General features: G+C 35.6%; 1 protein-coding gene across 1 annotated transcript in view; it reads right to left on the minus strand.

Moving 5' to 3' along the window:
* WDPCP (WD repeat containing planar cell polarity effector) overlaps positions 1–27005 on the minus strand; it is a 109814-nt gene that overhangs the window by 71140 nt on the left and 11669 nt on the right. The window contains exons 6-9 of the mRNA XM_009993435.1: positions 22887–23001; positions 19074–19207; positions 14407–14598; positions 3907–4516 (exon numbers count right to left, since the gene is read on the minus strand). Coding sequence (XP_009991737.1) covers positions 3907–4516; positions 14407–14598; positions 19074–19207; positions 22887–23001 — 1051 coding nt within the window. The remainder of the gene's footprint in view (positions 1–3906; positions 4517–14406; positions 14599–19073; positions 19208–22886; positions 23002–27005) is intronic.

A 27005-nucleotide genomic window follows, 5' to 3' on the forward strand; every position in this document is an offset into this window, starting at 1 on the left:
ATACTGCTGGACAACACTTAAAAATAGCATTTGTCTCACAGAAACACACCTATGTATACAAGCTTATAGCAGCTCAAACCTCAAAGCAGCATTTACACAATTGCTCCCTACATTGCAATTGCTCTAGAACTTACTTCTAGCTTGGCAAAATTCTGTAAATGAAGAATTTCTTCTATGAGGGAATACAATGAAAGATACCAACATTTAGGAACTTCTGAACTGCAGTTGCACATGAAACCAAGAACAAGCTTAGTAAGTGAAAAAAAACCCCAACACATTCCTCACTCCGTAAGAACGTGATTTATCTACATCACTTTACTCTGAAAAGTAAAAATTAAAAGACAAAAATTTTCTTGACTTGTAAGTCTCAGCTTCTGAACAGAAAAGGTGGCTGAAAAGCTGCAGAGAGTAATGCTATTTATCATCTCTGACTACCCATATGATCATGTGTCATAGGCCACACATGACATTTTAGCTATTTTTGCTTGCTTTGGGACACTGTGCTAGAGTTTTCTGTATCACTATGGCTCCAGATATTAGAAACAGATCAGAACAAAGTTAATGTTCACCTCTCTTTAAACAAAAACATAACATCATTTAGTCTCTCATTTTATATTCTGATGTTGTTTGTTAAAACTGATTTTAAGGAAAAAATTCTGACAAGAAAGAGAACAAGCTGTTTTTCAATACTGATCTTTTAAAGCCATAGCATGGCTGGGAAAAAAGTGATAACAGAAAAGCAGACTGGATATATAGAAAACATACCTCACAACATTTTCATAAATCACAGGATCACAGAATGTTTGGGCTTGGAAGGGGATCTTAAAGATCATCGAGTTCCAACTCTCCTGCATGGGCAGGGAAACCTCCCACTAGAACAGGCTGCTCGGAGCCCCATCCAACCTGCCCTTGAACACTCCCAGGAATGGAGCCCCCACAACATCTCTGGGCAGCCTGCATAAATGTAGTTGTGAGTATTGTTTGTGATGTAAAATAACATTTGAGAAAAAAGTGCAAAACAAGCTCAAGGACAAGTTAATTGCTGAGTACCTGCATATCTGACACAATGGGAAAAAAAGCTTACATATTTATTTTTTGTAACAGAGAAATACTTTAGTTTTGTAGTGTCATTGAAGAAAAGACATGGTTGTCTATTACATTTCACTTTACATTTGCATGTATTAAAGCCTATGGACATAATACTGTGTAATAGCCATGTTTAACCTGCGTATGTGTGATAATATCTAATTGTTATGGTAGGCTTTATTCTTCCTAAACGTTTAGTGTTTTTAAAGTATTACATAAGTTGGGTAATCTTCACATAATCACTAAGTGAAGATGAAAATACTTATTTGCATGCTAATTAAATACTATATTTAAAATGTCTTTCGAGGCCAGCAATGCTGAACCACTGGCACCAGTACCAACTTTGGCACTATCCAAGATCTGGGTTGACATCAATGACAAGAAGCCAAAATGCTTTTGAAAATTAGTTTGGCATTAGACACCAAAACTATTTGCCATTCATGTTTAAGGGTAAATGTAATATGAATCTTTTCCTAAAATACAGCTGGCTAGACAGCACAATAAAGAATTCACAGAACTTGCCCAAAATCATAGTATGTCAGCTGGAAGTTAAAAACATATTTGCCCCCTCTCATTGATACAGTTTCTTAACAGACTTATGGACAGACTTATTAACAGACTTATTAACAGACTTATTCCAAGCCAGGAGTTAATTATGGATTTTATTTCAGTCCCAAATGCCTGTCTGGGTTTCGCTGTCATGGACCCCTAAATTTTCCATATAATTAATATTTATTTATATTATTTTTTAAATAGCAGAGACCTAAAAACTACTCATGTTGGGAAGAGAAACTGACTAATCAACACAGCATCATCTTGGTAGTGTGGCAATCTGAATAGGGGTAAAGTTGAAAACTAGCACATGGTAGAGAACAGCATGTTTTGGCACAGTGGACTACAAAGAGGAAGGAAGGGAGAGGTGAAAGAGAAAGCTTTGCCTCCTTCCTAGAAGAGATTTTACAGTAATTATTCAGAATGAATTTTAAAATGTGATAACTTCCAGCTGTAGAGGTCAACATCTTCCCATTTGGATGCTTGACTTCACCTAGGTAGTGCGCTTCCAGGCAACCTGCTTGGGAAAAAGAGGCGACAGCCAACTCACTGCCTAATTGATTTAGGAACAGTGCCCAGGGAGACAGTCCAATTAAGTTTACAAGCTGGCAATTAGTAGGAAAGGCCTCTAAATCCCTGCACTGAGAGCCTGCTTGCCTTCATAAGAACATAAATGTGCTAAAGATAGCAAGTGCTTTCCAGAAAGCTGTTGTGAGAAAACCCCACAAGGGAGAACTGAAGAAAAGCAAGGTAGATGTGGGTAGAGTGCCTTCTGCTTGACAGGTAAAAGGTAATTTAGAGGGGCTTTTTGTAATGGCCAACATGTACAAAAACATCAAATAGCTCTTACAATTAGTGTTCTGGGGTATGCTGCAACTATTAAATCTGTCATTGAACATAATGCAGCTGAGTTATCTCAAAATAAATGATAACTTGTAAACAGTTTTTTACATAGTATTTTCGGATAACAGTAATAATATGGATCAGCTTTTTTAGAGATATACAACTATAAGCCAACCCAACATTTTTGTTGCTAATATCTTCTGATATTACTTTACCTTTTTGCAGTGACATAGTTAAAGTTTTTTAAATTTAGTCCTTCAAATTATTAGGTTTAGAGTATTTTTAGACAGGATTTTTCTCCACAAAAGTGTATGTATGTCTCAATCAGAAAAGAAATATAGTAGATTTTCAAACCTTACTATCACCTAGGGTGTTCTTTTTTTTAAAAAAGCTTCTTCCTAATCTCAATAGGGAATAATAAAAAACTCCTGTAATAATAAAAAACTCTATAAATGCAATCCTGTTTCCTTGGACAATAAGCAAAGTGCTGACATTTTCCAGAATAAGTATATTCAACGTGGTTGTCTGTCCTGCTAAAACACTGGTTTGGTAGTCAGAAGATTTAAGCATGATTGTTTTTTTAGCTCTCCCAGTGGGTTTGCAGCACTGTAACTTGCCCAACTTGAATGGAATTAATACAGTTCTCACTGATGAGCAACTGCAGGGTTTTGTTTTTAGGTCAATCACTGACTCGTGTAACTCTTGGAAAGCCTTTTAGCTTCCCGTTACTGCTTCTTGTTATTCTGTTTGTAAAATGAAGATAGTTATGGTTTTAACTCTCTTAAAGTCTCCTTGCACCTAAAATGAGGAGTGCTATATACATTCTAAAATTAGTATTATTTCTTCTTCTGTTATTCACAACTCCTGGCAACTTAACTGAGAGACCAAAATTCTCTGAAGATTATGAAAACCCTCCTTCATCTGTGAAAAGTCTTCAAGGAAAGAAATGGTGTAACTTCACATACTGAAGGCAGGATTAACAGTTGCATTGTACACACACAGAAACAATTTAGGAAAGAAAATGGCATTCATATTCTATTATTGAAAATATTTTATTTTAGTTTGTTAGGGCTATTACTACAGAATGAATAAAATTCCTAAAATGATATACTAGAGAATAAAATAATTTTCAATATGAGAAATTGTTATGCTTTATTAGAGTAGCAGGGTATACAATGGGACCCTGATCCAACCTCAGATCAGGGTCCTATGCTATCACACCCCATATCAAAAGATATTAAGTAATATCTTGTGAAACAATGAAATCCTTGGTTTACAACTTCAGATATTGTTTGAACTATGTGTTTTTAAGGCTAAGGTCCCACATACCTAAAATGAGGGTGTTGTTTTCAAACTACAAAAACTTGTGAGGTACAGACATTTCCCTGAGAGCTCAAAGTTCAATAGATGTGCTCAGTAACTTACCAAGTTTAAAGTTAAGTACTCCTAAGGGTCCTCTGTCGAATCTAACCAACAAACGATCATGAATGTCTGTGCCGTCAGTGCTGGCAGATGCAACCTGAGGAGCATCCCACTGGATCTGGATGAGGCTGCTAGACACATAAAAGTGTTTACTGAATTGCAGAGTTGCCTCAGGTGAATAGTCTTGTGCTAAGAGCTGAATTTTAATTGGGGACAGCGCCGTGTCAAAAAGTTGCAGCTCCCCTTGAGAGCTTCCAACCATGAACATAGCTCCAGATGGGTGGTAAGTTATTAGAGCAGGCAGCAGTTCTGCTTGGGCTAACAGAGTCACTTGGTTGTAGGCTTCATACAGAATTATTGATGAGTCTTCACAACCCAGGACTAGTTTGTCTTCTGTAGTGTCCCTGCAACAGCTGATGGCTTTGGATCGTAGTGGTATTCTGGTGACTGCCACACACTGAATTTTGTTCTTAACATACTTGTAGATGCAGCTGTCAGCCATGGGCTCTTTGTCTGCTGAGATGGAGTGCTCTACTGTGTGAACCTGATAAGGCTGATTAGTGCTGAAGCTTGCATCGAGCGGATCCCATTCTGTACGGACATAACTCAGAACCTGAAAAGAATCCAAAACATTTTGGTAGGAAGTTATAACAATTTATTCTTATTTTGATGATTTAAAAAACAGACTGCTGGAAGTCTTTCTGATGGGTCAGCAAGCTACAAAAAATAGGCATTTTAGAAATACAGTTGTAAAATCTACTGATTTAATTTTTAAGAAATTAATTCCTTTGATTAAAAAACCCTGCAGTATAGTTTGAGCCATATTTGTTTGTTCAGAATACATAATAAGTTAACAGAAGATGGAAGTGGGGATGGTCCTAACAGTGTTGGTAAGAAGAGAAATGTGCAGCTGACTAATAGAAAAGAATAATTGATTATTTACAAGTAGAATGAGGAATAAACCCCAAAATTTCTGGAAAAAAAATTGTAACAGGTTACTCAGAGCATCATACATAGAGCACTTGTGATCATTTGCTCTGGTCCATGGTAACAGAAAATATTACACTGTAGTGGTAGAAACATGTTTATAAACAGTTTATACTACACATTGCCAAATAAGTAGGTGGTAGATGTTCTTTGGTGCCATGTAGCTCTAGATGCAGAATAAATGTATTTGTGAGAGTGGAAAAAAGGGACCATTTGGGGGGAATTGAAAGTTGCATGAACGGGAAGAAGAAAAAGGCAGAACATGATACAACGACAGCAGCTGGCAAAGAGCAAGAATTTGTAGTGTGGACACACGGGAAGTACCACAGAGCGGTGGAGGCACCAGTGGACTCCAATGATGATTCATGTCCTAGAATACATAGCTTTGAGCCAGAGGTATGATACAGGATGCAAGCAGGCAGAATCTGGGAGAAATACCAGCTGTAAATAAGGTACAAATTGGCTCATGAAAAGCTTTCTCTGAGAGAGAAAACTAATGTCTCTAGAAGACTGAGTGTAGTAGAAGTCAGTCAGAAACTTGCTGGTGTTTGTTCATGCAGAAATAAAGAGTGAAAGGAAAATGTCAAACTGAGCCAAACCTCACCCTCAGGTATGCCCACAGCATTCTTCACACTATAAACTGAAGCTGCTGACCTCCCACTAATTTTGTAAGCCTCTTCTTTTGAGTCCAGGTGGTATGCAAGTACCATTTACACAGAAAGGGGTAATAAATGTGATTAATAGGCAGAGAAAAGGTAAGGGAAGAAATCCAGAAATTTCAGGTTGAAAACGGAAAAGCACACATAATGTTAAAGCAGTTTAAAGTTGATTTCCACAGGTCACAAGACCAACCGAACACAGAATTTAGCTGTTCATCCTGCAAAGGAGAAAAATAAGAAATTAAGGGTTTTTTTACATACCATTCATTACTTCAGAGCAAATTATTAAATTATAGAGGAAGTCTTTCTGATGGGTCAGCAAGCTACAAAAAATAGGCATTTTAGAAATACAGTTGTAAAATCTACTGATTTAATTTTTAAGAAATTAATTCCTTTGATTAAAAAACCCTGCAGTATAGTTTGAGCCATATTTGTTTGTTCAGAATACATAATAAGTTAACAGAAGATGGAAGTGGGGATGGTCCTAACAGTGTTGGTAAGAAGAGAAATGTGCAGCTGACTAATAGAAAAGAATAATTGATTATTTACAAGTAGAATGAGGAATAAACCCCAAAATTTCTGGAAAAAAAATTGTAACAGGTTACTCAGAGCATCATACATAGAGCACTTGTGATCATTTGCTCTGGTCCATGGTAACAGAAAATATTACACTGTAGTGGTAGAAACAACGGCATGTTTATAAACAGTTTATACTACACATTGCCAAATAAGTAGGTGGTAGATGTTCTTTGGTGCCATGTAGCTCTAGATGCAGAATAAATGTATTTGTGAGAGTGGAAAAAAGGGACCATTTGGGGGGAATTGAAAGTTGCATGAACGGGAAGAAGAAAAAGGCAGAACATGATACAACGACAGCAGCTGGCAAAGAGCAAGAATTTGTAGTGTGGACACACGGGAAGTACCACAGAGCGGTGGAGGCACCAGTGGACTCCAATGATGATTCATGTCCTAGAATACATAGCTTTGAGCCAGAGGTATGATACAGGATGCAAGCAGGCAGAATCTGGGAGAAATACCAGCTGTAAATAAGGTACAAATTGGCTCATGAAAAGCTTTCTCTGAGAGAGAAAACTAATGTCTCTAGAAGACTGAGTGTAGTAGAAGTCAGTCAGAAACTTGCTGGTGTTTGTTCATGCAGAAATAAAGAGTGAAAGGAAAATGTCAAACTGAGCCAAACCTCACCCTCAGGTATGCCCACAGCATTCTTCACACTATAAACTGAAGCTGCTGACCTCCCACTAATTTTGTAAGCCTCTTCTTTTGAGTCCAGGTGGTATGCAAGTACCATTTACACAGAAAGGGGTAATAAATGTGATTAATAGGCAGAGAAAAGGTAAGGGAAGAAATCCAGAAATTTCAGGTTGAAAACGGAAAAGCACACATAATGTTAAAGCAGTTTAAAGTTGATTTCCACAGGTCACAAGACCAACCGAACACAGAATTTAGCTGTTCATCCTGCAAAGGAGAAAAATAAGAAATTAAGGGTTTTTTTACATACCATTCATTACTTCAGAGCAAATTATTAAATTATAGACAAGTTACACAGAATGTTGGCTAGAGTGATTAGGATATTTTGTTCTGACAGTTTACTTATTTTGTCAGCAAAAGGGTTTCTCATTGAAAAAAAAGAGGAAGAATTATTGCAATTCTGTGGCTGTAAACCAGCTGACAAGTTAATAAAAAAGTCTTAGCTAGTTTGCATTTCATGCAAAAGCATTTAATACAGAATCCCATGAATTTAACTTGTGAAAACCCAGTAAACTGATTTCAGTAGAAGAGCAATGATCAACAGAAATATATACCAAAGAGGAAATAAAAGATTAAATTACTCATATAGTCTGAAAAACATTTTCTCACCTCCACCATTTCCTCACGAAGGACTTAGCATCTGCAACTAGTCATTTATGCCCACAAAATGCACAGTGGCTACTGTGCAGATGTTAGAACTGCTGAAGTGTGTAGCTTATTAGGGTGTTAAATTGCATAGCAAGGAAACCTGTAAGAGGTTATTGTAGACAAAGGATTACTGTGACCCCAGAGCTCTGTAACCCCCAATAAAGACAAGGTGAAATGTTATTGTTTGTTCTTCAGTTTTCCCTAAGAGTATGTATAGAGATGCAGGTAGCTGCCTTTCAAATATGTGAAAGAGAAATCTTGCCCAAGCAAGTCTTCAAAGATTCCATAACTTCAGTGAAATGAGCCTTGAGGCCCCCTGAGACTCAGATTTCTGCCTTCCTGTGGCAGGTTTCATTGCAGTGCATTATGCAGCTACATATTTTGATCCAAAACCAGTATTCCTCTGTGGACATCTCCTCATAGGCTACAAGAAACTCATGAAGATCCACAGAATAATCAAGTCTATGGGAGATGAAAGACTGAAGAGAGGCTGGCCTTGAAGTTTAAGACAATAAAGAAGAAAACACATGAAAAAGGGATTTTTAGAACTCCATAGGAGTGATCATTGGAAAACAGCAATGAAAATAGTCACAGAAAAGTAAATGTTGTCATTTGATCATTTGAGAGGCAGCATGAATCCAATTAATAACGTTGCTCGGCCTCATTAGAGCAAAAGTGGGACAAAATGTTACTCATTACTTTGAATTTAAAATAAAGTAAAATGTTGTATTTTGGAAGGCTAACGTAATGAGCCTTGAGATGAGAAGTTTCCTAGCTTCACATAATTTTGAGAGCAGATCCTTTAAATGAAGTCTAGGGTAGGGCTGGTTGCTGTATATAATGCAATTTTAAACTAGGGAAGAGTTCCCGTGAGGGGAGAAATTATTTGCTGCATTTTATAAGAGAGGTTTTGACATAATGTTTAAACAAACTAGGCTGAAAGAAAACTTTTCTAGATGTTGCTGTTCATACTCTGGCTGAAAACAAGAGAAACATTTCTCCTTAAGATTGGAACAGATAAGCTGCTTCTCATGCATCAGTGGCCTCATGTGCCTCTTGGAAGAAGAGTCCCAAGCTGAGAGACCTCTTTGTTCTGGTTTCCAGTTTTGCTGAATGTAACTGGTATTTGGCACTCTGAAGGGGAAAATGGATATTCTCTTTCATCTGAGAGGGAAGATTTCAGTTTCTCTGTCAGAGATCACTGTTATTATGAATTCTTCATGCCATTAACTGGAAAACTAAAGCAGAGAAGCAGAGAGATACACAACTACAGAAATGTGTTAATAAGATGATGATAATGCTTTTAAAAAATAAGAAGTCAAACAATAAAAACATCTTTTTTTCCCCCCCAAGAAGATGGTACTCCATTATCTGCCAATTGTTTTTCTATCTGGTAAGTAGCCACATACTAGTAAGTGTAGTGCACATAGTGATTTAGCAGTTCATTTAAAGGAATCCACTGATTCCTTTCTGGCGAGTAGCACTTCTCTAGAACGGTAAAGGGGAACATTAAAATAGCAATGCATCTTTAAGTTAACAAAACATTTGCTGGGGAATGGGAAGGCCAAATCTGGAGAAGTTCCCTCAGAAGTGGGTAGGACAACTGTAGGATTTGCAGAGGAGGGAACAGGGCAGCAGATCTAAAATGACAGAGCCGTAGTATCATGTGGTGGTGCATATAGTCCCATTCAATGTTAAGTGTGTTCCATAAATCTTGGACTAAGCATTTAGCCTTGGATTTTAAGGGAAGATTTCTGGGAGTACTTTGCATGGAGTAAAACCAATTACTTTCTGTAAAATAAACAAATAATTCAGAAAAAAAAAAAAAAAAAGCCCCTTTTAGTTTTATGACATGTACGCTACAAAAAAGATGGTAAATGTATTTAAATATTTTCCACATAATTTATGCATATTTCCCTTATTAACGTGTCAGTTATGCACTACTACTGCACATTTGTTTTCCCCCTGCAGAACTGGCCTGTACTCTGCATCAGCTCATCAGCAATATGAGCGATACTATACAGATGAAGTTCTCAAATGCTGCAGTCAGAAATTGTAACATTCAAAGTAAAGGAATCTGTTAATCTTTGTAAACAAGGGGTCTGACTTGTTAAGATACTTTCTGTTTGAAAGAAATAATAGCACTGGCTTTTGTGGGCAGTATCACTCTTCTCAGTGGAAATCTTTGAGCACTCAAAAAATTGAGTATTTTGCATAGAGTGCTGGGAAAGGATAAAGTCCATGTATCAAACCAAATAAGAGGTTTAACCAGTAGTTCTTAAGCAGAAAATTGGCTTACCAGGCAGATAAGAAAAAAAGAAAACAAAAGAAACACAGAAATAAGCTTGCTGTGACTGAATTGTGTGCCTTTCAGATGAGAAAAATGTTTGATTTATTTTATGGATGTTGAAAAAAATGCTTATTTAATTTCACAGAGTGAGGCTCCAAATAACAACAAACACTTTAACTGGAAATGCAGAGTGGGAAGTGTAGCGCACACTAGAGTAAAATTGTTTTAAATACAGCACTGTGTAGATGGAAGAACAAAATCCACCCTATTTTTAAACATTTCTAAAATAAAAATGCAAGACTCCTACTTTGGGTTACTTATTTGGCTGCAATGTATTTACACTCTCACATGTAATCTTACTACTTAGAGGATCTTCAGCCAGCATTCATTCTTATATTCTTCCAAAATTTGTCGTCGTCATCATCATCATCTTTATCCCATATTATTCATTGAACTTTTAGCCCAATGTGACATTGAGGATTTTACATTTTTTGCTATATGTGTGTGAGAGGTATTTCAGCTATTCAGTCACACACCATAGATGTTTTTCTGAGTGCTACAGTAATTGTAGGATAGCTCGCTCATAAAAGATCTGCTGTGTTTTCTTCACAAGTTTGAGGCACAATGTAGAAGTAGTAACTATTATATATTATCTCTTAGGAGAAAGGGAAATACTGTTCTCTCTCAGGCAAATTATTTTTTCCACAAGATTGAACTATAATTTCAGTGATTCACACTAGCACAAAATGGAGTGAAAATTAATATGGCAAAGACAAAGTACTACAGTAAGTGAGCCATAGCATCACCACCTCCTGTTACTGTATGTTTGGAGAATAAAGTTCATGTTGATTTTAACATGACTTTCTCTCAAAGCATTTAATCCAAGGATGATTTTACATGAGATCCTATTTATTCATAGCAAATTGCTTGAAATGATTTCTGGAAGATTCCTCTTCTGGTTTTGAAATCAAAATACCAGCATTACCTTCACAGAGAGACAATTTAAATAACATCCTTGATCATTGGTATTTTAACAAAGAAGAAATAAACAAAACCCAAATAATTAAATAAATAAATTAGAGAATGGATGACTTTGCCAGAGGAGACCAATGCATACAAGAGAACAGACAAAAGTTCAAGAGAAAAATAGTCCTGCAGCAACATGAGTGCATGCACTTAAACATACATCACACACTGAAGCTAAGTATTATGATAAATGGAAAAGCACTTTCCTTTCTTCAGGGAAGGATTCCTCACCAAATCCCATAGCATTTAACACAGGAAATACTGATCTCAGAAATAAAAAGGGAGTAAAACAAGTCAAGATTTGCAGGGACAAAGTAGTTTCTGTTTTTATAATGTCTACCTTTAGCCTTAATAGTAGCAAATGTTAGAACACAAAGCCACACAGTACAATTTAAATCACATTTAAAGTGTACTTAAAATGTAAAATGTATTTCCTCCATTAAGTTGAAAAGCTGCCTAAGTACACAATACACCAAACACTGCATGTGCAACGTTGATCATCCCAGAGCAGAATATGCAGTTACAGAATATTATCATGATGAGGGGTTGAGTTGCCTTGTCCCAGAGCTATTCATGTTCTCATCCTAATAAGCACTCTTCTGGTGGCTAGCAAATAGCACTTGGAAAATTCTTCCAGGGAGGAAGTAGTATCATGAAGTGCCCCATTTACCTTTTCTCTGTCACAACAACAAGAGTGTCAGTACCTGGCAGATCATTTTGTGTTTTTTGTAGGTCAGCACCAAAGTGCAGTGGGTAGCACCCATTCATTTCCTCAGGCATGGTTTACTTTTTCATAAACCCAACATGTCAAACAGCTCTTTAGGCACTATTCAGCAATCTCTGCTTTTCTCTTAGTTCTAGATAATAATGCTGTTATATCAAAGCAATATTACTATTTTCAAGTAAAATGTTGTTGGTATTATTTTACTACACTTCTTTTCGACAAATGCTCCAAACTGAATCAATTCATGCTTCTCATTCTTCTTCTGTTGACAATAATAATTTACAGGGAGACAATTTATATTATTGGTCAAATATTATAAACATGGATTTACTTTTATGGATAAAAATGGCATGTCATGCTTCATTCCAGGTCTATACCTGAGGAACATGACAAATGGCAGTGGAGTAGATACAAGGAGAGGCAAATAAGCACATTTAGAGAAACACTGTATTTTTGTGTTATCTGTCCTAGAGAGTAACTGTTAAGAAGCTGTCTAGAAATACTTTTGCTTATGTTTAAGCTATAAAATAACCCCCAAAAGTTAAAGGGGTTGAGTTAAAGTTCCTATCCAAAACTCTGTAGGCGAAAAATGTGTCTCACTAAGTTGCAGATTGGGGGTTGATGCTACTTCTAGAGCTGCTGGGAATGACATTCCCCATCCATGCACAGGAATTTAACTACTGCCCATAAGAAGCACTAGAGAAATCAAGAAAAAAGTCTACACAACAGTACCATAGTTTACACATCACAGATACACAGGGGAAACATATAGGTAGTCTTCAGCCTTACACAGCAGCCCACTGAGAATCCAAGTGGTAAGTACACAGAACAGGCTAATTGACAACCAGCAAGGCAGTTTGTCATCTATATGCGACTTAAGTTTTCCATAGCCCTGGCATAGTGTTTGGTATTTTGTTGACAAACACAGGAAAAGGAATTTAATCTGAGGATGTTAGAATTAAAACAGACAAGTACCAGCAAAGAATCCAGGGGAAAAATAAGAAAAAAAAGGAAATCAAAGAAAAGGGAAAGCAAGTGAACAGCTAAATTTGGCAGTTCTTATTTTAAAAATAATTTTCTTATATTTATATTACAATGTGGGTTAAGTTAAAATCACTATGAGTTTAGGCCTAAAGGCTCAGTGAATGCTGATTATCATTATTGTGTTAAGCACCTGTGATGTGCTTGAGACTATACTAGACAGCTGGCAGCCCTGAACAATTCAGAGTGTAAACCAGAAAAGGATAAAAGAAGGTGTATTGGAAGCTGCAGAGCAAAGGGAAATCTTCCTATAATATATAAAATGAAACAGAGAAAACTTTAAACTGACAGGGTAGTTTCTGAGAATTTCTTAGAAGAAATGAATCTCTATAAAACATCTCAGAAAACAGAGACTGTGAACTGTTATGTGGGTATTTGCAAGCTTTCTGGAAGATGTGGGAAGGCAATAAAAGGCATGGGAATGTTGCTGTCAGAACTTGGACATACAGAAGTCATGGTAAGAAATAAGATCCGAAATGTTAGTAGAATGAAGTTTCATAATATCAAAATGGCACAGGGACTAGGCTGAAAAATCTTACAAAGAACAGATGCACATTTTAGCTACCAGAGTAATTTTTATATGTGATTGGGCATAGCTGCAGGGGGAATTGAGAACTGCAGGTGTACATCAGGCAGAGGAGAGAGATGAGTCAACGATGACCGCTAGTGGAGAGAGGTCAATTGAAAAGAAGTAAAGAAAGCAGAACTGCAGGTAATTTAAACTTAAATTCTACTGTGACTAATGACTGAAGTAAGAAAGAAAAGCTGCCTCAACTACCTTTTCTCTTCCGCTTTCAATATAGACAATCCCAAGGGAAAAACATCTCACTGAAATTAATATTAGTTATCAAAGTAATAATTCCAACACTTTAAAACACTTCCCTAATTAAAGAGAACAGGAAGTTGTTTATAAGAGCAGCTTATTCTAAAGTGTTACTCAGGGTTTTTCCCTACAGGGAAATAGCCTGTAATAGCTACTCCAGAACAGCTATTCCACAGCCAATTCTCAAGTTTCTGCTCTTCTCCCACAGTCGGTGGCTTAAGATAAACTGAAAATACAACTCCAAATACAGGAGTATCTATACAAGACGCTAGTTCAGAACAGCTGTTACATTTTAAATTCAGGGTCTAGCTCTTTCCAGAGTATGCCCAGATAGCTTCATTTTTAAGTTTTTATCTAACATAAGAAACTGGATTAAAATATTCTTAAATAGATGAAGTAAAAAATAAGTATATGAAGTGAAATCAGCTGCTTAAAGAGGTAAACTAAGCAAGTGTCAGGAACAGGGTCAGCTTGGACCCTTGTTCTAACTTGTAGCTTATGTTTCTACCTGTAGATGGGGAATTTGGACTTTTTCTTTAAAAACAAAAAGGTCCCTGATTTGATCAATACTCATAGGAACAATTTAAGCAGCAACTGGGTGTAGCTAAAATTTTACAATAAAACATTTAAAGTAAATGTAAAATACCTATCAGTTAATGTTCATGACAATGTAAAATAATTGCATTAGACAGGCATGCAACACCCACAGTTTCTAACTCAGATTAGAGTTTCCTACTGGTACTCTTGACATTTTTATTTTCACTGTTACCAACTTGAAAACTATTCTGTTATAAAGACCTAACTTCCTTGCTGCACTTCTCAGATTGCCAGTTTTGATGTGAAAAAAATAAACATACTAAATAAGGTGTTTTTTTTCATTAAATACCAAACCTTTGTTTTTATTATAAGAATGGCTGATCTTCTGTTGTTTTTATCATATCTGTTTGTTATATCTACCTGAATATTCACTTAAGTTGAACAGTTATTTCTTTAGCAAATCTGAAAAATTATGTAACAAGAGAGTTCAGCACTTTACCTCCAATTTGCCATGTGCACAGCCTAACAGCAATAGGTTGGCTCTGTCCCTCTCACAGGAAATAGGAGACCAAGGCCACGCTCCATCACTAGTTGCTGACCACCAGCAAATGACCATATCTTGCACACGGTTTATTGCCAGGTGACGTTTCATCCTTCTACCTTCTGGTCCAAGTATATCTATGTAAGAAATCTGATGGAAGAAAAAAAAAGCAGGAAATATTTGAGGTGATAAAATAGCATAGTAGGAGCAACTAAGAGCACATGCTTTTGATGTGTGAAAGAAAATGTATATATACACAGAGGACTGCATACATGTATCTTCATATAGGCTGTCTGTAAATGTAAAAAATATCTCCTCAGACAGAAAAAGACATGCTCACACTTTTATCTGTGGGGAGGGGATTGGGAAGGAAAGGAATGTGAGTTAAGAAGGAATTTACTGCAATGACTCCAATCAATACCAAAATGTACAGTCATGGTTGCTTGACAGCATCGACCTACACACAGGATTTAAGCTTAGCCATATTAAATGACAAGTTCTGCAAAGCTGACCAGAGTGCTAAAGCTAGTGTTTAAGACATAATCAAATATTAAATGCATTCTACACTGTCTGAGCAAACAGGTATCTTTCTTTTTCCTCCCTAAATTAAGGAATCCAAACACAAACATCCGCTTTGCAAGAGAATATATACTTTTCTGCATAATGTGGATGAGCTACAGCATCATGCGTAAAGTTTATGCAGCTCCTGAGAATTCTGCCTCTTTCTCAGAAAGGATTTGTGGAATTTATTATTCAAACTCTGTTATTTTGGAGCATGGTTATTTGAAAACATGAGCAGTGCACCATCTGGGTGACACATGCCAAGGAAATATAGATTGCACCGCATTTCTGCTTAAGGAATTAATGGAAGGTTGATAGCTAGAGGAAAAAAAAACTATCTTGCCATTGCTGGTCAGCAATAATCGAACCACTTTCTGGGGATTAAGCGCATGGCTAAGCCTACTGGACCAGACACTAGCAAAGGGCAGGGGGTCTTCTTATCAGAGAAATGCTTCTGGAGCCAGTCTCACTACATGACAGATTGCTTTCATATTCCTGTCTGCAAGGCAACAAAGGATGGCAGTAATGCGATAATGCCAGAGTGCAATGGGTGTTAAGAACCCGCTGCATTTATGTATTGTATTTAGTAAATAATCAGGCTCATCCAAATTGTGATCTCACCACTCAACCAAGGCCATTAAAATCAAGGTTAATGCTTTAATAATCCTTTGCTGTTTCTTATATGGTCAAAAAGAACCCTTTTCTATTTGCATGGTCATAATATTATTGACCTCTTCATCCCCTAAATACACATCAAAAGGAACTGAAATCAAAGTAATTACCAATGTTGTTCTCTCATGGTAAACATTTAACTCCTTGTATTGTCTCTTCTTTAGATAAATTGAAATGGATTAAAAAAAACACAGATAGGAAAAACTTACAAAAGGTCAGTATTTTCAGAATATCTCATGTTTTACTTGTCAAAATACTGTTTGGAAGTGTAAAGATAAAACAAACAAAAGCTAACAGGTAGCTGATACTTGAATCAAAACTATAAATAAACAGCTGGTTTTGTGACGACACATTTATTAGGATGGAAAAACACAAATACTTGTGCAGATATTAATTAATGCTGTGTTGCAACCTTCATTGTTCATAACACTTTCACATATAGCAACAGTCACAAATTTTCTGTAAACCTTTATGTCTTGCATTAGACATGGCACTTTCTAACAGAATAATGTCACTGACAAAAGGCAAATGATAATAGTTGTTTTTGTATTTTGCTGGTCTTCAAGTCTCTAGTGGTTCATAGAATAGGTCTTCCTTTCTTTTTTCAAAGTGTAAATAAAATCCAGGGTGGTATAATTTATAAAGGAAGAGGATGAAGAAAGTAGTAACTGTATTTAGGTATATAATGTGTGAAAAACCCAACTTTTGGATAAATATCAAACTATGAGGAGGAAAGCATGATTGACTTGTTTTTATTATTAATAGCACTCTGGCAGTACAGTACTGGCTGGCGTTCCCTGCCAATTTTGCCCACATTGAGGCTGGACAGTGAACAATGTGAAGTTGCTTCTGTCCAGGTACCAAAGAAATGACAATGTAAATATGAAAGAAATATCATTATACAATTATATACGACTGTAAGCAAGCATTTTCCCAATTTTAGACATAGGAATTTAAGCCCAAATGCTACATACATTTCTCAAGGCTACAACAAAAGTCAGAGGCAGAGATGAAGACTACACTTAAATTTGCTGAATTTTAGCTCCATATTTTGATCCCATAGCAATTTAACACCAGTGCAAGCTACATTTTAATTAAAATTTTCTTGAAAAAAAAGTCAACACTAAGGAACTGTTTTTTCTGAAGCTTATATTATTACAAGTTTGCAGATTTGCAATTGAGAACCATCTTTTATTTCTTTCATTACTCCTAATGGGGACACTAATGTTGACTCTGTCTGTGATCTTTCAATATTTTAAGTTTGACCAAAAGCAGCCATGAAGAACTCTAATTCAATACAGAGAGCTGACATAATATTATTGCAGTAGTGAATAATACTTTCTGCTGGCTCACACTGGTGCAATTTTGAAGATAATAAAAATTATATTTAGCTGCCTAACTAGCAAGCCTCACACAAAAGAACATTCAATTAAAAAATGCAAATGCCTTTTTTTTTTGGCTGGCAAAGAAATAATCCATAGTGATTCCCACTGATTTCCAGAGAAAGCAAAGTTAACATTGAACATGGAGGTGTTTCCAGAAGCTCAGCAGTGTCAGCAAAGAACTGAATGTAACGACCTTATTAAGGAGTACAGCAGATATTTCTGGTTTCCTAGGGTAGAAAGAATTTTCTATGGATTAGGCTTTCCTTCTTTCCCAAGAAAAAAAAACCCACCATAACCAGTAGACACAAAATATGCCCAGCAATACCAAGAATGAAAATATATTTTCTAAACATTATTTAAGTAAGCATGAAGGCAGTTTTCATCACACCACAGCTTCTTTGTTAAAGTTTAGAGCTATTAAAAAAAACCCCAAAACCTACACCACACACCACCCCTGCTTCTAAAGCACATCCTTAACAAACACCACAGGCCAGGCATAAGCACACATCCTTTTAAGTAAACTACGTATCAGCTCAGTTCCTGGTGAACAGTGAACTGTCTCAAATCCACGTTATAGAGGTTGGATCAATCTCGCAAACACAAGTCATAGCTGAAAAGAGGCCCTGAACTGAAACAGCCTGGAAAATGTATTAGATATTCATCCTAGCAGAAAGTATTTCTACCAAGCAAGTTAAAATGTAATATGGCAAAACTTAAACACATCCTTAAAAAGCTTGCCTTGCAGATGCAAACTCCCTTCCATGAGCAAATTCCTGAGGGTTTATCAAGGGCAAAATATTTGCTAGCACAAGATTGTCTTCCTTAACATTTATCTGGTCTGAAATAAATACAAACTCTTTTTTGCTTATTACATCTGTCTACCTTTATTGGGCAAAGGCTTGTCTCTCCTTCATTCTTGCAGTGAATCGGATGTAGCCCCTTTCCTACTCTGCCTGTTCAAAGTTAATTGCCTTTGGCTAATTTTTTTTTCATACTATTATAGTGACAAGCACTTCCACTTGAGGTCAGCCACTGCCCTGATGCCAAAGAGCTTATGGTCAAAGTAAGTTATGTTTATGCAGTCCAGTCTATCAAGACACAGTAATTCAGCTTGTGATGAGCTGGTTTCTTCCGACATCCAAACTGGCTAGTTTAAAGTCAGCTCAGCTACCTCTGGACTACCTTTCAGCTACTGCTGTGACTGTGGTATAGACAGACCCATACATAAAGGGCTGGACAAAAGGAATATTTTAATCTTCACTGTGTAAGTAGTGAATTGAGATACAGAGGCAACAAGTCACTTGCCTACAGTCACATACATGGTTTGTCAGGGGTGAGAAACTCAGCTTCTATATCTGAGTCCTAGCTCAGTGGCTTAATTGTAAAACTAACTCTCTCAACAATACAATTACTGTAACTGGAGGGGAAACTAATATTTCTGCAAAGGACTACAACAGTCTCGGAGCTCAGACAGATGACTGAATTATCATAACTTCATGAGTTTGTGTATATCAGTCGAGCCATAGTAACTGATCACGTGTGCATTTTTAGCCCACAGCAAACAAGAGGTAAAACACATTAGTCTAAATCTTTTACACTAAGGTTTACCATTACAGATTTTACTTCATGCTTGTTAGATGCTGAGAATGTGCAATGTATCAGTTACTGCTGCTCAACTGACACAAAGTAATCTGTTAAGCAGAGGTAACTCAACTGTGTGTCTGAGCCCTTAACCTAAATATAGTAGAAAATTGGATCCCTCTTCGCACAACATTTTAATACATTAACTCAGAATGCCATGTAATTTATTTATTTTTTTACTTTTCAATAACTGCTGTTTTTAGAATTTGAGCTGTTCTGATCAGTTATACAAAGGTTTTCAATTTGCAATCAGCTATACAAAGGTTTGCAATTTAGACATACAATATCAATGAGTACCAGTGATTCATAATGTAAAGTTACTGCAGTATTTACACCATTACATCATTACATCATTGACAGCTATACCTTAAGGTCCGAACAAGAGAGTTTCTCCAGTCTTTTGTTTACATCAGAAGAATCCATCTTCTTTGTAAACTGAATAAAGCAGAGCTGGTTATGGTCCTCAAATGACAAGATGATGAAATTGTCTGTAAGAACAGCTGAAAAACCAATGAAAATTGTCACCACTGTAATACCTGTTTCCAGGAACAAAACAAATTACTGAAGTCTCCACTGAGACATTGCGAAAAGCAATTTTTTCAAGACAGTGTCCTAAATATTACACTGAAGCCTCTATAATCTCCTAAAAGACATCTATGTGTCATCCTGACAGGAGCTTCTTGGAAATGAGAAATAAAGCCTAGGGAGTACTCTGATTACATAACCTGAATAAATTATTTCGTATCAAGTTATCACTACATTCAAATGTATATTTTATGCCCCACATTAATTTTCATCTTGGTTCAGCCTTCCATATTTTATTTTTTAAAATTTATTTATTTTTAAAAAAGCAATACAGGTAGTGAAGATGGAACAGGCTCTTTTGGAATCTGGAAAAGTGCAGAGGAATCACCACTTATCATAAGGAGATCAAAGAATTCAATATGAAAATGGATATGTGATTTGATAATGCACTTCAATTAGAAAGTAGTATCTAGGATTTTTCCCAATTGTTATCTGGTTATTCAAGTAGTGCCCACATTTAAAGAGATGTCTGAGAATGAAGTCAATCATCAGGGTAACCAGTACCAGATTACTGAAGAATTGCTAACAAGAATCAGGTTTAAAGTAAAGCCAGCAAGCTGTTTTCATAAAGTAAACTGTGAAATCTCTGTTAAAAGGAAAATGCCAAGTAAAGTGGAACTTGATTTCAAAACAAACAAACAAACAAAACCCTGTGGAACATCCCCTGAAAAAAAACAAACAAAAATGCATTTGTGACTATTATCCTAGTTTCATAAATGTATTTTATATATCCTTAAGGAGATTGACACTTTAGTCTTACGAATAAGCAGTGAAAACTGGGTACTCAGCTTTGCTTTGATTTTGTCTGATTTACAACCAGTTTCATTTTCTAATAGTCATGTACTGGCACAGCTCTGAAGGATCTGGCATGCAAATGCTAAAGGATAAAATTTAAAGTCAAATAATTGCCTTTGAAATTTAACATTAACAGTAGCTTTGGAAAAAAAAAAAAAAAAAAAAAAGAAGAAACCCTGATAAAATATCTGACATTGCATGTTAGAAGCTACAACTGAGATCCTAAATGCAGATGAAAATGCAAAGCCACTGAGTATAGTATCCTCAATATGCACTCAGAAGTATTTTGATACCCTCACAGGCATAGTTTACATAAAGATGACATGCAGCACATCTCAGATACTTGTGAGATTTGTTTTGGTTAAAGAAAAGAAAGCAGGATTCAAAGATCCCTGTGCAGGTGTGAATGATTTTCAGTCTCCTTGATTTTCAGTCTCCAAGGCTGTAGTGGTATGGATACCAGATTGACAGGAATGCAACTTTGCACACGGTTAGATCATTATTCAGAAGGGACCTGTATACTGCAAAGTCAGATGACTCTAAAAAGGCAGGCAGTGTAGTTAATATTCTAAATACTAGCCCTGCAAGACATCAGTGCCATAAAATAATAAATAATTACATATAGCATATATAATACATAATATATATTATACAGACTATATAATATATGATAAATATATAATAATAAATAAAATAATTTTGAAAATGTGAAATACTACTTTAGGAAAGCAGTTTTGCTATCATTTCTAACTAACTTTTTTAAAAAATCTTGCCTATTATCTATTATAAATAATTATTTATATAAAAATCAGGAGGACTTTTATTAGAGGCAGGGGGGTTATAGATGCAACCTTAATTCTGCATTTTGTGCACACAATCCAACCTTTATTCCCAATATTGTCAGGGCACGCTACTCTGAGTTAGAATTACTACATTTCAGAAGTAATTTTGGCAAATTGTAATCTTATAAATTTCTACATACACATAATTGTTAAAATAAGAACTGTTATTTTTATACAGACTTCTTTTATTAAATATCAAGTTTCTTTTCGCCAATTTTGAAATCACAACTCTAATTCCAACCTCGATTTGGAGAGGTGCAATTACATTGGATTAAAGCTAATTTATTCTAGGACAACATTAGGCTGTGGTACTCACATAAGGATAGTTCAGTATAAAAATTTGTATTTTGAACACTATTTGTCTGTGTAACAAAAGTATCTTATTTTGAAGTTCATGAAAAAAATATTTATTGCAATGACAGTTGTTGCAGGTTTTGCTTTTACTGAACAGAAGCAGACCTATTTCACCTCCAGATATGAGTATTACCAAACATGCAAGTTTAAGAAATTCCTGAAGAAGTAAAAATAAGCACAAACCACTACATAATGTTGTTTATAGCAGTTTGAGTGGCATAACTATAGGAAAACATAGTTGTTGTTTTATTATTCTTATAGTTGTAAGTTTTTTTAGTGAGATGTATTTTTCTGTAAAAAGTTTGTATTTCTATGACATACTAAGCCAATGTAAGGCAAGATATGTATAATTTAATTATGTACTTACTGTTTTGTTGTGGTGTGGGTTTTTTATGTTTTGTTTTGGTTTTGTTGGGGTGTTTTGTTGTTTTGCTGTTTTTTGTTGTTGTTTTGGTTTTTTGTTTGTTTGCCTGCTTTTTTTAAGAGAGAGTATTCTGAATAAGTTCTACAAACAACTTCAATTTTGTTATTATCTTAGCTTGCATGCTTTCCTACTTTTTGTCACCTGAAAGTATGAAATTGTCCCTCTGGAAACAGAAGGCAGAAAAGTCTAAAATGGAATTAGTAATCTAGTATCTTAAGTGAAGAGTGAAAAAAGTCGTCAAGATATTAAATGTGTTTTACCCTCTGAGTAATTAGTTGCTTAAATATGAGGTTAGAGTTAATTTTTTTGATACTTATGATTCACTAACATAGTTAGATGAATGTCATTTTTCAAGACTAAACATCAAGATACCAATAAGAAAAGATCAAAAAGGACACAGTATCAGAGCTTGCTTAGATAACCAGGCCAATATTCAATAGATGCCTGGACATGGAAGAAAATAAATAATTAAGGATCAAAGCTAAATCTAGAATATATTCTTCTTAAAAGGATGCAATTTGGGTCTAATTTTCAAGAATATGGAAGCTGATGCATGTTATTTGCACCAAAATTCCATATTCTTGAACATGCAGGTGCCATGACACTGACAGCTGGTTGGGTTCTCAGTGGAGCTCTGTAGAGGCACATTGAAAAAGCTATAGTCATACTATAAAGCTGTGGGAAAGCAGTACATTTTCATAAATTTTCTTCTGCATTAGTCTAAAACATAATTTAGAGCAGTAACTAGTTAATTACAATAGTGAGTTTCTAGAAATTCAGAAACTAAATCAAAACACTTCCATTTAACTGATGTTATCCAGCCTTTACTAATAAGTAAATATTTTTATAATCACAGAATTAATCAGAAGGATAATGGTTCTGTCCCATTTTCCCTTATTTAATAATATGACAAGTTTAAATAGCATGTTCACAGTGATTAGAATGTGTAAGAAACTGAATTTTAGAAACCTATTCAGTATTTGACAAGCCTGAAAACTTTCATGTTAAATATTATTCTTAAAGTGTTCTTAGTCCTGGGGGTTGTAACTATGGCTTTACATGCAATTACTTGTTGTGTTTGCAAGTCCCCAGTGGCAATAATTAGTCTACCTCTTGACAAACTGTTTATCTACTCTATTGTTAATGTAGGCAATTGATTTTGCACGTGGGTGTAATTACCATCACTGATGGTGTCAGAGATGAGCTTCCCCACCAGGGTCCTGTCAATCAGCACTTTCTCCAGCTGTGGCCCAGAAAGGCTTAGGGACACCAATATACCTGAGTGAAAGAGAAGCTGAATCCAAATAGTGAGAAAACAAGACATCAAGAATCATTAATAAAGAGAAATGTTCCAAGGTGCATATTAGCAGCTGTCCATTACGTAGTCATCTAATTGTTAACATTACAAGACAGACTTACCATTGATGTGAAGATGTCTTATAATGACTTTGAAAGCTTTTTCAATGAAAGGAAGAGGCATAATATGACACTCAATTACACAGGTACAAGAATTATATTTGCTGAACACTTGAAGTAGCTGCATGCTAAGTCCCCAAATGTTGAGGAAAATGTGCTGAGTTAGTTTGTTAAATACAGAGATAAAATTCTGTCCTGAATGAGTAAAGTGATGACACTGATCAGTCTATCATCTATGGACCTTATTTTTTCTGTATAGAACAACTGCATATCCTGCATGAAGAAAACATAGAAAGTTGGGCTTCATGTAATTTTATATTATTACCATAGACTAAAACCATCACTTTCTGCTGTTCTTGTTCTTTCTGATCATTCATATGTTGTTTAACTTAAATAATGGTGCCCTACCACAGTGATAGCTGTGGGGTTCTTATAAATCCATATACTCCTGGGCATTAGGTTATAGATGCTGCTCTTAAAAGAAAGAATTTAAAATACTGGACAGAATAGTCAAAGGCTTATTTCAGAGGTAACGGAATATTTCTGCCTAATTAACCTGAATAAAATGATACATGTAATGACAAAGTCACAGTACTTTTCAGCTCCTTCTGACACCGTATCTTGTATGAGAGAATACTCAGTGGGAGGAGCTATGAAAAACATTTATTTTTGCATAATTAAGCCATTAAACTTAGTCATTTTCTGAATGCAACTATTACAACAAAGAAATTAATAAAATAAATCTCATAAAATTAACTAAGCCATTGTGAGTTGACGTCACTTTGTCAAGTCACTCCAGTCGCAGAAATACACAAATAGCTTTATTAGAGAGAGATTGTTTTCTTAATAACATGGTAAAATATAAAGTCAGGGGGTTATAAAAATGGTTCTGACCTTAACTCACTGCCAGACTTGGGTTCTACAGAAACTTTGATGTGAAAACTGAAAAAAATCGCTACTGTGACTAATTTTCACATGCAGAACTGAAAACACTAGTGTTTTTTGAGTCATCCTCTGGTGCCACCTCTGATCCTGCAAGCTGCTAGATGACCTCAGTGTGTAAGTTGAAGTTTCAGGCCAGCTCTCATTCCTACTTCATGGCAGCAGTTCTGAATGACTTATTCTGGCAGCTAAGTTCATCTGCCCCTAATCAGTAAAAAAGACCCAAACCCATGAATTGTTCAGCAGAGCCTATACCAGCCCTAAACTTGCTGAACAATCTTCTCTGTCAAAGGAATCCTCAGTGGAAAGACTGTTGCAGAAACATACAGAGGGCACACCAAAGGCCAGATCTTGCTTCTACCTAACAGCAGATTTTTAAAGCAATATATGTGCTTTTAAACAACTTATTACTGGAGAAATACTTGCTCTTGTACTAGAATTTGGCATAAAAATCCCAGTTTTATGACAGATCTGAGAGACAGAAATGGTTGCAAGATACTTTTAAATACAACACACTTGGTATGTAAACACCAAGTAAACGTCCTTGCAGTGAGATCTACTGGAACATGTAATAAAGAAAAACTACGGGGGACAGGAATGTAGTGATCTAATTGAGCTTGCCTCTTGTGCAATACTCTGCTCCTAATAATTTAGTTGTGACAATTATCAGTTATACATGTTTTGCTATATTACTATAGATGTGTGCTCCTTTTAGCAAAGAACAGGACAAGCATATTTAAATAAATTACCTTCTTGCCCTAATATCTTTAATGAACATTTTTTCAATCTATCTTCCTTGTAATTCACAGTAGTTTGAAAAATAAATTCTAGTGATGCTAGAAGTAGAAACAAAAAATACCTGTGATGTGAAATGAATTTGCAAAAGAACAAATTATCATTTCCCATCCTGCCAAAGTCCAGTCATGCATTTGATAATTATATATAGTCAATGTTTCAATACCCACTGTCACGACAGATGTCCTTTAAGGTTTTGTCCTTAACGTAAAAACATTAGACACAGTCATGCAGCTTTTATTACAATCTTTCAAAACTCCAATTTATCCTTATGTTGAAGTTAGATTAGATAAAATCACAATTTATTTCCAACTTAACGTTAAGTCCAGCAAAGTTTGACTAGCAATAACTGCCCAAAGAACCTAGTTGAAAAAATGAGGGTTGAAACCCAGAAGTTGACAAACTACAATGCAAGCAATGATCAAGCAAAATTACATAATATTCTAGAAAGATCAGTTCTAAATTACAGAATTAATATCACCCTGCCAAAGAAAACACCCCAGATCCTTCAGTGATACGTGCCAAAAAGAGAGGTGGTCCAGGCATATAAAGAAACTATCCAATTTCTATCTTACACAATTTTTGTTTGGGAGCATATTCTTCCCGCAGAAAATTCTACTGTAATGGTAGTTTGCTCCCCTGCTTCCTGTTCTTGCAAGAAGTGACAGGAAGTTAACCTGGGAGTTAACTTAAGAGTTAACCTGGGAGATGTCTGTAGCCTCTAGATTTACCTGGCAGAGTAGGGAAATACACCATCCATCCAGATAAAGAAGAGGAGCAAAACACATGGGAAAAAATGTGTTTTAATCTGTAGATGGTCAGTGATCTTGAATTACTGCATCACTGAATGAGGCCACATGCTTGTCGTTCTGCTGACATCTAATATGTCCATCCAATATGCTGCATAGAGACATGCCTGCAAACTCTTGGCTTTAAACAACAAATAAGGTTAGGATTCTTTAATTCTTAAATGTTTCAGGGTGTAAATTCACTTTATGCCTATATGTTAATTTCCTGGTAATGGCACAAATCACACCTGTTACTGAGCTAGGATAGAAATGTAGAAAACTGCTCCAGTGTATTATTATAAGACATTAAAAAATACATATAAAATAACGTGCCAATGGGTGTGCTTTGTTTTACATCTATGAAACTAGTCACTAACCCCATGCTATGTATTTTCAATATTACACAGATATCAGTATGGCACAATAGTGTGACAGAAAATAGGTAATACTATAACTTCCACGGCTTTTATTGTTTCTCCCATTGTGCTCCCTCCTTTATTTTTACAGTAAAACAGTGTTTCCCATTATTCTCCACAGAAGTACGAGATATTTGGCCTAATTAAATTTTAATGTAACGAAGTTTTGCTGTAATAACTTGCAATGGTTGGTAATATACATGTACTCACAGGTTTAAGTCCTTCCTTCTAGGAATTTAGAGTCTATAATAAAAGAGTAAATCAGATACCTTACACACTCTATGGCCATGTAAGGACAATGTTTCTTCCATCTCCCTTTAAACATAGTTTTAGATTACAATGAGGGCTTTTTTAATTTTTTTTTTATTTTTTTTCAGTTATTAAAGTTTACCATTAAATACAAGCAGGTATTTAAATAAAGCAGAGAAGTTGTTGAGTTCACCATCCTGGAGGTATTTAAAAGATGTGTAGATGTGGTGCATAGGGATATGGTTTAGTGGTGGCCTTGGCAGTGCTGGGTTAATGTTTGGACTTAATGATTTTAAAGGTCTTAGCCAACCAAAACAATTCAATGATTCTACAGTATTTTTCATAAAAAATACTCTGTAAATGAAAAAACATTTATGTGCCTGAATTGAAACTTCACTATTTCAATTCCTTGCTCACCATGTAGTCTATGCAAAGACTGTTGCATGATAATAAGATAAAGGTGCTGTTATACATAAGCTTGCATAAATTAAGCTCATATTTTGGTGGATGGTAGCTACCCAATCATAAACAAGAATTAAAGCAAAGAGGGAAGACTGCAAACTTGGCTTGAACACAGATACACAGTGATTGAATTCCAAGAAGTAATGCTCTACAGAATCGCCCATCATTGGTGAAGAATAACAGCAAACCTAAGAGGCACTAATTACACAAAGCACAAATTAATTCCATCT

This window comes from Chaetura pelagica, unplaced genomic scaffold, assembly GCF_000747805.2.
Source record: "Chaetura pelagica isolate M959 unplaced genomic scaffold, ChaPel_1.0 scaffold472, whole genome shotgun sequence".
Taxonomy (NCBI): Eukaryota; Metazoa; Chordata; class Aves; order Apodiformes; family Apodidae; genus Chaetura; species Chaetura pelagica.